Genomic DNA, 15,944 nt, shown 5'->3' on the forward strand with positions numbered 1-15,944 from the left:
TTTCATAGATTTCCCCCCTCTTAAAATAGGAAGATATGTCCATCCTTTTATTTCACTGTTTAATTTTTGAGTTTTTAAAACTATTTTGGCAGTTTAATGTTTGGGCAAAGAAATGGATAAAGTATAGCATAGATGCAGTAGATTTAATGTTTTTGCTTTTTTATTAATACATAGCAACTGAATTTGTAAGTTGGTCTCCAGTTTTTGAACATGGGTTGTAAAAAGCATATTTATGTATAGGCAATGCATCTAAGGGGAAGAAAAAAAAACAACCCCCTATTCTCATTCCAGAATGTGACTCAGCTATCACCCGATGGCCCTTTACCACAACTTCCTTTACCATATATTAATAATTCTGCAACACGAGTATTCTTTGGACATGATCGACGACCAGCAGAAGGTTAGTGAAATTTCAGTGACTGTTTGATACAACTGTTTTTATGATGGACGAAAAAAGATACGAATAAGGTAACCTACAAGAAACTTCAGTGTTCTTCTAGAGTGCTTGTTCATCCCATTCCACATTAGGTGTGCGCGCGTTGCGTGCATGAGCGTCGGAAACTTTTTTCTTTAGTGGCTCCTGTCAGGTCGGCGGGGCCCCTGAGTGGCACCACTGTGCCGTGCATATATACCCCTGCCCCCCGACCCCCTTCAGTTCCTTCTTACCATCCGTGACGGCATTGGAACAACCTCTTTCTCTTGTATGAGAGCAGTCCCTTAGCCTTTCTCTTATATGTAGCTGTTATCAGTTAGTTAGCATACTTTTGTTGTGGACACTTAAGTGATTAAGTGCTTGGAGGCTTCCAGCACCCACCCCTGGGCTGCGGGGCATGTCGCAGGCCCATGGGTTTAAGGCTTGTGCCGCAAGCATATGCCAGTTAGTGATCCCCATGGCTCTTGTCTACGTTGTCTGGGGGAAGAACATCAAACTGAGCGGTGTAAGATTTGCAAGGCGTTCAAGCCAAGAACAAAGAAAGAAAGAGAGCAGTTGTTGATGGAAGCTGCATTGCAGCCACCGGGCCTGGAGTGCCTGACATCAGCTCCGGCTTCCTCTGTGCGTAGCGCCCCGGAGCCCTCTGGAGACCCGGTACCAGCTAAACACCGAAAGCTGTAGGCCACGCAGCACCAGACTAGGCCCCAGCACCGCTCGTCCTCCCCGGCGCAGCCAAAAGGAAGGCGCGGACGTTCGCCTCATAGGAGGCTGGCGCCTTCCAAGGTCCCGAACGCCAATAAGAGCGGGAAGGCCGCCGCACCGGCACTGGCATCAGCGGCTCCAGCACCACAAGTCCCACCGAGCCCAGGCCTAAGTGAGCTCAGTGCGGACGACGGGCTCGAGGACTTAATGGATCAGCCCTCCATGCCTGGCACCTTTGAGGCGGCAAAGGACCTCTTTGAGCTGTTGGCGACGAGCCCCCTCCCATACAGGGAGAATCCTCTGGCACCCCGGGTGCCGTCGAGGGGTAAGCCAGCAATGGTGTGCTGTTCGAGGTCACCGACCCAGCATCGCTTCCGGAGTTGATCCCGGTGAAGCGCCACATGCAGCTTGGTCAGGCAGGCCAGACTGAGACTCAGGACTCTGCAGGCGTGGCTTGCTTGGGTGTACTCCTCAGTCAGGGACCCCCTGGACTTGGTGGTGACAGCACCAAGGGATGTGCTGGACTCTCTGCTCTGGTGGCAGTCCCAGCCTGTGGTTTGCAAAGGCATCCCCTTTGCCGCCCCACAACCAGACCTGACGCTGGTGATGGACGCGTCAGACCACAGATGGGGGGCTCAGCTGGGGGACCTCAGGGCTTGTGGTCCGGAGCAGAGCGGTCGCTCCACATCAGTGTGAAGGAGCTCAGGGCGGTTTGTCTAGCCTGCCAGACCTTTCACGCCACTCGATTGGTCATAGCGTGGCAGTTCTGACAGACAACACTACTGCTATGTTTTATATAAACAAGCAGGGTGGGGCCTGTTCCTTGCCGATCTGTTGCGAGGCTCTCCTCCTCTGGGACTTTTGTATAGCTCATGCCATTCTCCTCGAGGCGTCATATCTCCCGGGGGTGTGACACGAGCTGGGAGAACTACCTCAGCAGGTCATATTGCATGCATGAGTGGATGCTCAGAGTGGATGTCATGCTTTCGCTCTTCCGCAGGTGGAGGTTTTCCACCAGGGACAACGCCCAATGCCCGCGGTTTTGCTTGTTCCAGGGCCAGAGCCCAGGCTCAGTCGCAGACGCATTTGCGATCCCGTGGGGAGGGGGCTTGATGTATGTGTTTCCCCCACTCCACTTGGTACACAAGGTCCTGCTCAAGGTACGCAGGAACAGAGCACTGGTGGTCCTCATCGCCCCGGCATAGTCCCGCCAGCACTGGTACACAATGCTCCTAGAGCTGTTGGTGGAGGCCCTGGTAGTCCTGGCCCTACATCGGGACCTCATCACACAAGATGGTGGGCAGCTTCTCCACCCCAGCCTGCAATCACTACACCTGGTGGCGTGGAAGCTCTGTGGCTAAACGCCTTGGAGAGCCAGTGCTCCCTTCCTGTGTAGCAAATTCTGCTTGGCAGTAGGAAACCCTTTACCAGGGCTACCTATATGGCCAAGTGGAAAAGGTTCTCCTGTTGGTGTGAGCCCTGACAGGTGCAACCATACCAGCTCCTGGTGCAAGCCATCCTCGAGTGCCTCCTGCACCTCAAGCAGCAGGGGCTGGTCCCGTCCTTACTCAGAGTGCACCTGGCGGCCATCTCCGCCTTCCATCCGGGGTTTTCAGGGGTCTCGGTGTTTTTCCACCCAGTGGTGGGACGGTTCCTTAAAGGATTAGAGAGGATGTTTCCGTACTCATGCCCCCCAGTCCCTCCTTGGAATCTGAACTTGGTCTTCTCTAAGCTCATGGAATCCCCGTTCGAGCCACTCGCTACCTGCTCCCCCCTCCACCTTTCCTGGAAGGTGGCATTTCTGGTTGCCATTACCTTGTCCAGAAGGGTGTCTCAGCTGAGGGCTCTCACCTCTAAGCCACCGTATACGGTTTCACAAGGATAAGGTGCAGCTCTGACCGCACCCCAAGTTCCTCCCTAGGGTGGTCTCGCAATTCCATTTGGGCCAGGACATTTGTCTGCCGGTATTTTTTTCAAAACCCCGTATGGACCTGAGTCACCTCAGCCTACACACCCTGGATGTCCGTCGAGCGCTGGCGTTCTATTTGGCACGCACCAAACCTGTTCATAAATCCACGCAGCTGTTCGTGGCTGTAGCCAAGAGGATGAAAGGCCTCCCGGTGTCGGCGCTGCGGATCTCGTCTTGGATTACAAGCTGCCTCTGGACGTGCTATGAGCTCACAAGTGTTCCGGCCCCGGCAGTCACGGCCCACTCGACCAGGGCACAAGTGACTTCCACAGCTTTTCTGGCACAGGTCCTGATCCAGGAGATCTGCAGAGCAGCCACCTGGTCCTCGGTGCGCACCTTCACGACCCACTGTGCAGTCAACCAGCAGGCCAGAGAGGATGCGGCAGTTGGCAGAGCGGTCCTCCAATCAGTTGTTCCATGACTCCTACCCTTCTCCAGAGGTAAGCTTGTGGTTCACCTAATGTGGAATGGACGTGAACGATCACTCGAAGAAAAACAAACGGTTACTTACCTTCTCGTAACTATTCTTCGAGATGTGGTGTTCACATCCATTCCACCTCCTACCCCTCTGTCGGAGTTGCTGGCAAGAAGGAACCAGAGGGGGTCGGGCAGCAGGGGTATATGTGCACGGCGCAGTGGCGCCACACAAGGGGCCCTGCCGGCCCGACGGGAGCTGCTAAGGGGAAAAGTTTCCGACACTCGTGCATGTGACGCAGGCACACCTAGTGTGGAATGGACGTGAACAACACATCTTGAAGAACAACAGTTATGAGAAGGTAAGTAACTGTTCTTTTCTCCAGCCTGATCAGTCATAGAACCATAGAATACCAGGGTTGGAAGGGACCTCAGGTGGTCATCTAGTCCAACCCCCTGCTCAAAGCAGGACCAATCCCCCCAATTTTTGCCCCAGATCCCAAATGGCCCCCTCAAGGATTGAACTCACAACCCTAGGTTTAGCAGGCCAATGCTCAAACCACTGAGCTATCCCTCCCCACAAAGAGTCTTTCTCTTTTCCATTCTTTAAGTTATCTTAGCTTTATATATCTCATAAGCTAGTTTTGAAGGTCAGACTTATTTCCCTTGTTGCTGATTACTAAATTATACTAAATTTTCCTCAAAATCAGGGGAGAATCTTAGGTTTGAAATGCTTTCACCCCATAAGTTAGGTCCTTATCCCTGAGGTACACTCAGTATCCATTACTAGGGCTTTACCAAAGTCACAGTCCATTTTGATCAATTTCACAGAGGGTTTTAAAATTGGTCAGTTTCACATTTTCAGCTGTTCACATCTGAAATTTCATGGTGTGGTAACCATGGGGGGCCCAACCCAAAAGGTACCCAGAAATGGTTCTGATCTCCCCGGCTGCCCTCCCAGCTGCCATACAAGGGAAGGACAAGTCCTGTCTCACCCAAGCCCAGCAGGGACTCTCAACTAGGTGCTCCCTGGCTGGGGTGCTTCCAGTAGCTGAGGGATATCGGACCCACCTCCACAAGTCTCCTCCAGCTGCAGGAACCTCTAGTGCTGGGTAGGGAGCTACCTGCAGCAGGGAGAGGCACTCGGAGGTGGGTGTGATCTCAGACGCACACACCAGCTGCCATGCAAGGGAAGGACAAGTCCTGTCCCTTCCCAGCCCAGCAGGGACTTGCAGCTAGGAGTCCCCTTAGCTGGGGCGCTCCCAGGACTAGGTGGATATTGGACCCACCTCCGCAAGTCTCCTCCAGTTGCAGGAACCTCCAGAGCTGGAGCTTGCTGCAGCAGGGGGAGGCTCTCTGAAGTGAGTCTGAGAGTGGCCATACAGGAGAAGGACAAGTCCTCTCTTTCCCCAGACCAGCCGGGACTTGCAGCTAGGAGCTCCTTGACTCGGGTGCTCCCAGCATCCAATGGGAGATCAGATTTCATGGGGAAAGGCTTATTTCATGGTCTGAGACACATTTTTCACGGCCATAGAATTACTAGGTCCCTACCAATTACCCTCTATTTTGATTGTTTTTAGTAGCTTGGGAGTAGCTACTGGATATTCCAATGTGAGTCCATATAAACATCATGAAATGGATCCGTAAATAATTACACCTTATGGAAACTTGAAAATGAACATGATATATGTTTTTTTTAAAGGACATCTACAAATAAAATGAAAAGCTTTGTTGCTAATACTTGATCATCTGCTCCTTATTCTCCAGTATGCCACAACTATTTCCATGCCAAATAGTTATGTCAGGAGCAAAAGGTTCTGATGCCATCAGAAGCAGAATTGGCAACTGGGGAATTTGCCCAAACCAGAGATCTATATTTCTTTGAGGGCCTTTGTATAGTCTGACTCCTGTCTTCACCTATTCAGTATTATGTATTAATAATACTGTAGGGGGGTAACTAGAGTTTATTTCTAAAATGTGTCAAGGAATTCATCAAGGGTAAGTTGCACTTTTTTTTAATAGAATGCAGATAAATCAGTATAAATTAATAGGATCCCTGAAGTATATTTCTCCAGTCCTGTATCCATAATCCTTAGATTATTGGTCCTCTTAGCTCTGATCGTTCAGTCTGTGGGTTCCTTCCTGAGTACCTTAAAAGTTCTATCTTAAGATCGCCCTTTGCCATCTTATATTCATGGAGTTCTTAGGTCCTTAACCTTATTGATTAGTGTGGACACAGCAGACAATTACAGGCAATTGTAAGAAATTCCAGAAGAGGTAACTTGCTAAATTACTTTGTTGGTGTACCCTCCGTCTCCCCAACTGATGACTTCAAGCTTCTGATTGGCTCGAGCGATGGACGTAGAGTTGGTGGGAACTGAAAAGTCCCACTGTTTCTTAGAGCTCCAGTCAAATCAACCCAGTCAAGTGGCTCTTTTCAGTGACACCAACAGAAGAGATCTCTGGCTGACCCCTTGTATCATCCTTTTTAATTACCAGAAGGGCAGATTGATCCTGCAATGTCCCTCCGAGGCAGTCTGAACACTTTTACATCTGTCTGCTGCCAGGCTTTGTTATAGACTCAGCCCGTGAAATGCTGATCCACCATGATCTGTGATCTTCCACAGCACCAGTGTTCACTGAAAGTATGGAACTATTGACCAATATGGGAAGGCTCTTGAGTGTGCGAGGGAACTTTCAAAGGAGCTGGACTTGGTCTGTACAGGGCAGTCCATTCATTAGGCAAGAACAGCTATGGATCTAGAAGTTTCAGAAATAATTTGACTTTGCTTTTCAATAAGTTCTGCACACACAAGCATACATAGAAAAGAAGTCCTGGGCTGGATTTTTTTATACATGTTGCGTATAAAACTCGGCTCTTATGGATAGGATTTTCAAAAGCGTCTGACAGCGCAAGTCCCACTGAAACAGACAGTAGCCTTTAACTAGATGAGCACATGTCTACATGCCTTGTCTATACTAGACTTTCAAAACACATTAGCCACGTGTTAACTTACAGTGCTAAAATCACACTTTAAATCATAATCTAGACATGGTCAACAGGCCTGTGGAGTGGTTTGGCCGTTAAAGGTGCCATTACTGAAACTTTTTTGCCAACCACCACACTGTTACACCAAAAACTGGAGAAAGTTTGAAAGATAAATAAATGCATAATGTCCAAATATTTTTCACTCTTTAGTGTACATAACTTTCAAATGTTAGTGAGTTATGTACATATACTAAGGGAAAACATATTTTCTGTCACTTGACGGAATTTTCAAGTTTAAGTTTTAGGAAATCTCCATTTAACTAGTTCTAGAGGATTTTCTTTCAGAGCTGACTTATTGGCATAAAATTTACAGAAGAAAAAAGAGATTTGCCTAGCCTTCTACACAGTGGTATATGCAAAAAGAAAAGGAGTACTTGTGGCACCTTAGAGACTAACCAATTTATTTGAGCATGAGCTTTCGTGAGCTACAGCTCACTTCATCAGATGTAGCTCACGAAAGCTCATGCTCAAATAAATTGGTTAGTCTCTAAGGTGCCACAAGTACTCCTTTTCTTTTTGCGAATACAGACTAACACGGCTGTTCCTCTGAAACAGTGGTATATGTTATTTTACGTTACGTTACTTGATTCTTTTTTGTAAATAAGTGAAACATGCTTTATGTAGTGATTGTGTCTGAATAAGATGTGATGTATTTATAGGAGATTAGTAATGACAACATTTTACTGTGTATTTTTGATCCTTGGGGGAAATATGTTAAGTAGGCTAGGAAAAGAGCACACAGAGACAAATTGAAAAATATGAGTGTGATTATTATTTCTTAAATGGCTTGGATCCATATAAATGTCTTAATGAAAACAACTTTAACTGAGGAAATGTGTAAAAGAAATTGTTTTGAAGCTTTTATATACGCTATGTGGTAGAGTTCAGATGAAATAGTAGTAATGTTAAAGAATAAATTAGCCTGAAAAATAAGAGAAAGTAAGGAGATCTGAAAAAGATCTATATTTTGCAGTAATGTAGGAGTGCTAACTTGAGCATGATTTTTATGAATAATTGAAGGATCTGTACTAAGTTACTGAGCCAGGATAGAAATATCTATATTTGATGGTTAATAGCAATGATAATCACTTGCTGGACTAGGTAGCATTCTGAACTTTTAAAAATATTCAGTTATACAAAACTTTATAGCCAGAGTATCTTCTTTGTAACAGGGTTTATTACAAGCCCATTTTTAGATGCATATAATGAGTAAGAGTATGTGCTGGTCTAGATTGGCATTAGGTGTTTCATTCTGAGAGCCAATTTGCTGTAGTAAATTTCCAAGAGGTATGGGTTGGAAGGTACAACACTTGCCAAGGATGACCCTCAGATCTGCTATTCGAGTATTTCCCAAATGTTCTGAAAGCGTTTTCTCCACCCTCTGTTATTTGTGGTTGAAGGCCTACACATTAATGTATAAATCTTCCGTGTCCTCCCACCCCCATTAGGTCATCACTAAACCAACTTTGGGAAACATTAGTGTAGATCTTCATAATGTAATACTTTCTCTTGTTTCTTACATGTTTTATTACGCAATGGAATTCTTTATATCAGCATTAACTGTCACTGGCATTTGAGTTAGCTCCCATTAAAATGATTTGGGTAGTCAGCATCTCAGAGAGATTGATTCAGGCCCAAGCAACCATTGCTGCATTGGTTACGTGCTTCACCTTTTGAAGATTTTCTTCACAACCATAACAGATTTCACTTTTTCAAAGTAAAAGCTAAGACTCTGGTGAACAGTTGAGATGTCTGCCTGCACTATACACGTTGGGAAACACTGATCATAATCTTCAACTGGTTCTGTTTATCTGTGTGCCAAATAGTCATAATACTTACCTGCCTCCTCAGGTAAAATGTCTGAAGTGTTTTGAAATGCTCAGATAAAATGCTGAGTACAAATTAATATAACTTTTTCTGTATTTTAGTGTAGATTTTTAGTCTATAAACTGAACTTTTGCTGTCTTAAATTACAGCTTAGCTTTTATTCCACTTGCACGCTTAAGTGTGTTGGATCATATTAAAGAAGTTCTGTATTAAAATCACAAATTAGTTTGATTCCCCATAGTTTAAATTCCAGGGTATTACTAACTAAGAGGTCTCCTGGTTTTTGGTACTGTTTCTCTCCCTCTGTGTGAAACTTGCAAGCTGCTAATTGTGTTAGTACATTTAAGACCGTCTGTTCTCAAAGTAATTCTTTGTAACAACAACTACTCACAGGGAGAAAGACTCAAAGCAATACTCTGTAACCATAGAAACAGCACCCAGACACTCCCCACCCTTTTGTTGTATTCATCTTGCTTTGTTAACAATTCTGATTAAAATAGAGATAGAGGGTGTGTGTGGATAATAACTGAATGATCAGGAAGGTGCTAGCCTAAGAACCCAGTGTCCATCGGCTGAAGAAGGCATCAAGTGGAAATAACCAGAGGACCCCCCTGGAGGGCCGACTGGAACCCACCCAACAGCCTCAAAGATGGGAGAACCAAAGAACAAGATAACATCTAGCAGCATGGAGCCAACAGGAAAGTGCTATCTGCTGATTGATTCAGCAACAGCATGATGAAGCAATTCCCATAGACTGGCCTAGGAATAAATTCCTATAAAAATAGACTCTAGAAAGTGAGAACTTTGGGGGGGTCTGATTCTGCAAACCAACTTCCAGGAGCATCAGATGAGCATCTGACAAGGCCCTGCTCCCTCCTCATGTCCAGGCCACCTGGCCAGTGGCTTGGCATGAGCAACTCTAAGGCTGGTAACTATGATAACAACCTTGCAGAACCTGTGTGTGTGTGTATGTGTATATGAATGAATGTGTGAATAAATGAGATTGAATGGAATGTTATAGCTATAACTAACTGCTTACTATGATTCTTTCTGTATTCATAATAAATGTGGTATTTTTGCCTTTTTCCCTTTAATAAGATCCTGCTGGTTTTTATTTTATTGGTATAACAAGTGTGTGTATTTAAAAAAGATTGTGTGAACCTCTTGAAGATTATCTGCATCTACATTTTAAAATCAAATGGCTTGAGAAAATGTGAATATATTTTGTGAGTGAACTGTACTTCACAAGTACATGTGAATAAGGTATCTCACATGACCCACTTGGGAAGTGTTATAAAATTAATCAGATATAAAAATTGATTATGAAACTTGGGCCAATGGCAAGTTGCCAATACAGCCCTTTATGTTGTAGCTGTTGCGCACCACTCTTATGCCAGTTAATTTTGATTTGTTCTCTATTAGGTGAAAAGCAGGCAGCGACACATATAAGTCTTGATCAGGAATATGATTGTGAATCTTCTCACCAATGGAAGGAGCTTGAAGAACAGGTTGTGGCTGTGGTTAACAAAGGAATAATACCATCAAACTTTCAACCGACACAGTATTGTTTGAACAGCTATTCAGATAACTCCAAGTTTCCACTTGCTGTAGTAGAAGGTAAATTTATAGCGTATGGATTCTTTAAAAATCAGAAGTCTTTAAATGTAAACTGGAAGTTTAAGTAAGTAAGCAGGAAGTTTCATTGCTATTATGGAACTAACCAAGCTACTTTTTGTGATATGGCTTGTTGGAGGTGAGTATTGAGTTTCAGATCATATTAGGAATATATAGCGTGTAATCACTTGTTGAAATACGTACTCCTACATAAAGTGCATAATAGCTTTTTTTTTTAATAGAACCAGTAACAGTGGAAGTAGCCTTTAGAAACCCATTGAAGGTTCCACTTTTGTTGACTGATCTATCGTTGCTTTGGAAATTCCAACCTAAAGATTTCAATGCAAAGCATAATGGAGAAACAAAAGAGTTGGTGAGTAATTAAGAACGTTTAACTGCCGAACTATTTTTTTACAATTTTATTCTTAAACTTACTCTTCTGTGGCATAATATTGAGATGTTGTTTTTATTAAAAAGGCAACACTTACCATATGAGTTACTTTAGTTATTTTCTGCTGTAATTTTTTTTGGGGGGATGACTGTTAAAAGCTGGCAAATGCTTAGTCTTTTAATGGTAAATAGTGTAAAAGTTTGAAGTACAGACATTATGTAAATATCTAATCTCTGATTTTAATAAGATTATTTAAATTACACACCCTTTAAAGTAGCTTGAGTCATCTGTTCTCAGATAGTTGAAACTTGGTATAACAGCAGCAGGATGAAACTTTTTTATGCATTTTTAACCTTGGCATCAATACCTATTTTTTCTTACTAATTAGGTAGGGTCACTTAATCTGCAATATTTATAATCAAGTAGTATAGCTCTGTGGCCAGTTGATTCCTTATGTTACATTTGAGTTAGTTTGCCTAGATTTTCAGTTCTCATTGGCTTCTTTTAACATAAATTGTTTCATGTAGTCTTTTACGTAACATGAATATTTTCTGATACCTTTCATTATTATTTCAATAACTTCATAATCAACCCCTTGATATTTAAAATAGCCTATACTTATCATGGCACTCTGGATAATGTATCTCGTTGGCAGAATTTCCTCTTAAAATTACCCTTGTTATTCAAAGAGATCTGTTGTAAAGTTTTCGTTATTCTGAAATGTTTAGTACATTTATTTCTTATCAAGTTGATTTCCTGTGAAAAGGTGTTGTTTAGACCACTTTCTTAATCTCTCAACTGACTACTGGTTTTTTTTACATAATGTATTAATGATTGACTTATTTCTAGCCAACCATAGAAAGAGGGAACTTCATACTTGTGGTTTGGCTAACTTTCTCCTTCTGAAAACTCTTTTATTTGCTGTGCAAGGGGTGCAAGCCTATATAACCTTCTGTAATTCTCAATGAAATCCATAGTTCAGCGCTGATCATCTCACAACATATGATGAATCTCAGATGCGCTATCATGATGTAAACAACAGAATTGGTCTTTGGAACTCTGTTAATTAACGAAGTGACTCACTAGGCTTGGAAGGTTGATCAGTGCTTAAAAATTACCTATCTACCTTAAAAGTGGCAATAAAGGAAATCTGCTGGCGCTGGTCGCATTTCTACAGGTTCCTGTTTACGGTTTCAAATTGTGCATGCTTTTGCTTGTTTGAAGTGCCCTAAAACAACACACTGTTGCAAGAACTAATATTTGTAGCAATTTAGTTCAGAGGAACATTGTTAATAAAGATATAAAAACAGCTCTTCAACCAATTGCCTTTTTCCCTTCCTTCCTCCCCAGGCATGTGGAAATGACATGATAGGAGCTGAAGTAATAGCTGAGTTCTTAATTAATAGCGAAGAGACAAAAATGGTAAGTAGGTAAATGTTTATATTTACACTTTGAATGCACATTATCCAATATTGTATATTTAGATACAATGTTTTTCTTAGAATATCTAAACTTGTCTTTCATTTCTATCAAACAGAAGGTAGTTCCATTTGGAATAATTTCCTTTTACTGCAGTACTTGTTGCATCAGTATTATCCTTTGTTTTTAAGATCTGTTATAGGCTAATTCCAGATTAGAAATGTTTTCTGAAGAGATTTTTTCCTGTGTGCTTGATAATTTCTCTACTGATGTGCAAATGAAATATTCTGCAAAAATGTAAAAACAGAAATCTTGTAGATATTGAGTTAGTTATGATTAACGCTTTTCTGATTTAATTTGTATAATATACAGTTGCATCTGATATGAGATTATATAATGTTGCTATGAATTTTTGTAAAAATGGGACATTGAATGTAAAAAATAAGTGGATTTTTTCTTAGTAGCATCAACAACAAAATTTAACATATCTCCACAGGCAAGACTAAAGCTCTTTCCCCATCAAACAGGGGAGCTACATATTCTGGGAGTCGTTTACAATCTTGGCACTATTCAGGGTACTATGATGTTAGATGGGATTGATCCTTCTATTGGATTGCAAGCAGGTAAGGATATGGCATTCCCTTGAGAAATGGCAGAGAATCTTAGTTTGTACCACAGAATAGAACTAAAGTCTGTCAGGTAAAGAATGGCAGCTGGTGGTGGTGGAGGGGGCATGTCTAAAGAAGGAGGGAGAGACTGATAAAGTAAGTGGACACAAGTGGCAGACTGAAGCAGAACCTAGAAGAGGGTGGAAGGGAAGTAGAGGTTCACTGTTACCTAAACTACGTTCCCTTCAGCACTTATATCCTGGGTTTAAGTTAAAAACCAGGAAAATTAAAAATCAAATCTGAAGCAAAACAAATTCACATTTACTATGTTTTGCATTCTTTAGCCATTGCAACTTTCTTTTCTCTTGAGTCCCTCTCCATTTACTTCTCTTCTAGCTGTCTTCTCCTATCTCAGTGCCACTTGGGCTTTCATCTTTTCCTCCTGTTTATAATCACCAGCTTTCTTTCCCAGTATTGCTTTGAAAATGTGAAGTTCTCAGGCATATTTTGTCATAAAGCTATAATTTAATCAGATTTGATATGACATTAAAAATTACTTCAGCCAAGAACTTCTTAAATGTTTCAGTTGTCACCCCTTTTTTCTTTCCTAAAACATGCTATTCCTTTAGATACATACTTTGTGTAGAGTAAGCCGGATGGTTCTACTTATGAGCCCCCTGGTTAGTGTCTCTTACTTTTTAATCTTTCAAAATGGCCACATTTAGTGAGCTCTATCTATCATGTTTTACACTCCTTTTTACTTTTCTTTGACCAGTGTGGGGGTGGGGGGTGCTTTCATATAATTTTTAATTTCATTTCAAAATAGGTCTATATCTTTCCCTCTTCTTCCTTCTAAACCATCTTCCAGGAAAGATTTTGTTCTCTAACTTTATACAGAAGTTCAATTAAGGTTAGGAGTGAAAAAAAATATTTTGCTATCTATGCCTGTATGATTGGTCTCAATCCAGTTCCTAGTTAAGAAAAGTCAGAAGACCCATGTAATTGGGTTTTCTGACATTTCTGAGAGGATAAGAACTGATTAGGAAAAAATTGAAATATCTTGTTTTGGTCCTTCCAAAACAGTTGAGGCATGGCTTCTATGCAGGTGCAGATTGCACTGGCAGTGCGGTTCCTGTTTCATGAATGCTAGTCTCTAAGGGTGCCATTTAATCTTTAATAATTAGGGCCCTACTAAATTCACAGTCCATTTTGGTGACTTTTACAGTCACAGGATTTAAAAAATAATAAATGTCACGATTTCAGATATTTAAATCTGAAATGTCACTGTGGTAACTGTAGGGGCCCTTACCTAAAAGGGGGATGGGGAGGCATCATAAGATTATTGTAGGGGGCTTGTGGTATTGCCGCTCTTACTTCTGCAGTGCTTCTCTCAGCCTTCAGAGGTGGGTGGTTGGAGAACGGCAGCTGCCAGCCGGGAGCCCAGCTCTGAAGGCAGCGCCAGCAGCAGCAAAGGAGTAAGGGTGACATGGTATGATATTGCTTCCCTCATTTTTGTACTGCTGACTTCAGAGTTGGGCCCTCAGCCAGCAGCCACCACTTTTCAGATGCCCATTGCCACCCTTACTTCTGCACTGCTCCTGTTGGTGCTGCCTTTCAGAACTGGGTGCCTGGCCTGCAGCTGCTGCTTTCTGACCACCCAGCTCTGAAGGCAGCGCAGAAGTAAGGGTGGCAATACTGTGACACCCCTACAATAACCTTGCAACCCCCCTGTGACCCCCATTTGTATTGGGACTCCCAGTTTGAGAAATGCTGATCTCCTCTATGAAATCTGTATTGTATAGGGTAAAAGTACACAAGACCAGATTTCGCAGTCCATGATGCTTTTTTTGTGGCCGATAATTTGATAGGGCACTATTAATAATCATTATGTTCACACTTAAAATGAAAAATAGTAAATGGTTTTCAAGTATATCTTCTTTTTTAGAAAGCCATGAAATTGAAAGGATTTGAGGCTGAAAAAATAACAAGTAAACTATATTGTTTATGTAACTTCATGGTTTCAAACTGCTGGTTGTTGTTTCAGGAAAATTTGTTTATAATGGGATGTCTGTACGAGGACGACAGGACTTAGAAATTCAGGGCCCTCGACTTAATAATACAAAAGAAGAAAAAACATCCATTAAATATGGACCAGATCGACGTTTAGATCCTATTATAACTGAGGAAATGCCCTTGTTGGAGGTATTTTATATTCTCCCCTGATAATAATTTGAGCACATAGTTAAACGTTCAACTATACCTTTATAAAATAGTAATATTTTTTACTTTTGGTTTAACTTTATTTATAGCATTGCTGTCTTTTGACCTGACATCCAAAATGGCAATCTTATAATGGGGCAGAATGTAGTGGATTATGTAAATCAAAGTACCAAGTTTGTATCTAATTCAGGTGAAACTTCAGAGGGTTACAGGTATCATCACAAAATTTGTGACCCTGTTGAAGTATACACATTTCTGCCAGAATTTGAGTTAAGACAACTTTATTAGTAAAAGTTGCAAGGAAAAAAAATACAGCTGGCAAATTAGCATTTTGGTTTCTCTATCTCCAGTTGCAAAACCTAATTTCCCAAGGTAGAGCCTTATTTCCTGAGTATGAAGGGGGTCAGTGAAAGCAAAAATGAAACAGAAAAATTCCTTCATTTACAATGGTTCCATATGATTCCCTTTACTGTTAAATTTAACATTGACAAATTAGAATTTTAGTTTATAAACACTGTGGCGGCTTTTTCAAGTTATTTTCAGAAATATGTTACTATTAAATTGTTAACCTTATAAATTTTTTTCCCCCAATGCAGGTGTTCTTTATAAATTTTCCTACGGGTCTGCTCTGTGGAGAAATCAGAAAAGCATATGTAGAATTTGTGAATGTGAGCAAGTGTCCTCTTACTGCATTGAAGGTTGTATCAAAACATCCAGAATTTTTTACTTTTGGTGGAAATACTGCTGTTTTAACACCACTGAGTCCCTCAGCTTCTGAAAACTGTAGTGCTTACAAGACTGTTGTGACAGATTCTACCTCTGTATGTACAGCACTGATGTCATCAGCTTCTTCTGTAAACTTTGGGGTTGGCACAGGAAGTCAGCCAGAGGTGATACATGTCCCACTTCCTGACTCTGTCCTCCTCCCTGGGGCTTCAGTCCAGCTGCCAATGTGGTTACATGGACCAGATGAAGAAGGGGTTCATGAAATAAACTTTTTGTTTTACTATGAAAGTATTAAAAAACACTCAAAAATGTGGTAAGTTTTTAAACTAAGTTTTTTCAAACTAAATTAGGTCTTACCTAGTAAACTACTTGACACTGAATGTATTTAGGTATGTTAAATATTTCTGGACTTAAGTGCCATAAAAATGAAAGTGGTGTCAAACTGGTGTCTAACTTTTGCTGTAGTAATAAAGCAAAGCATAAACATTAGTGGCTATATATATATATTACACTGAACTCACTGCTGCTAGATTAACTTTCTGGTTAAATTGTCAAACTGATTGCATATATTT

At 41.9% G+C, this 15,944-nt stretch overlaps 1 protein-coding gene across 12 annotated transcripts in view; it reads left to right on the forward strand.

Moving 5' to 3' along the window:
• The window catches only part of TRAPPC8 (trafficking protein particle complex subunit 8), a 114,508-nt gene that overhangs the window by 64,730 nt on the left and 33,834 nt on the right, over positions 1 to 15,944 (forward strand). For all 12 annotated transcript variants that reach the window (XM_048840541.2, XM_048840532.2, XM_048840533.2 and 9 more), the window contains 7 exons: positions 292 to 400; positions 9,817 to 10,011; positions 10,251 to 10,381; positions 11,750 to 11,821; positions 12,315 to 12,441; positions 14,471 to 14,628; positions 15,243 to 15,685. In XM_048840541.2, coding sequence (XP_048696498.1) covers positions 292 to 400; positions 9,817 to 10,011; positions 10,251 to 10,381; positions 11,750 to 11,821; positions 12,315 to 12,441; positions 14,471 to 14,628; positions 15,243 to 15,685 — 1,235 coding nt within the window. The remainder of the gene's footprint in view (positions 1 to 291; positions 401 to 9,816; positions 10,012 to 10,250; positions 10,382 to 11,749; positions 11,822 to 12,314; positions 12,442 to 14,470; positions 14,629 to 15,242; positions 15,686 to 15,944) is intronic.

The sequence above is a fragment of the Caretta caretta genome, chromosome 2 (assembly GCF_965140235.1).
Source record: "Caretta caretta isolate rCarCar2 chromosome 2, rCarCar1.hap1, whole genome shotgun sequence".
Taxonomy (NCBI): domain Eukaryota; kingdom Metazoa; phylum Chordata; order Testudines; family Cheloniidae; genus Caretta; species Caretta caretta.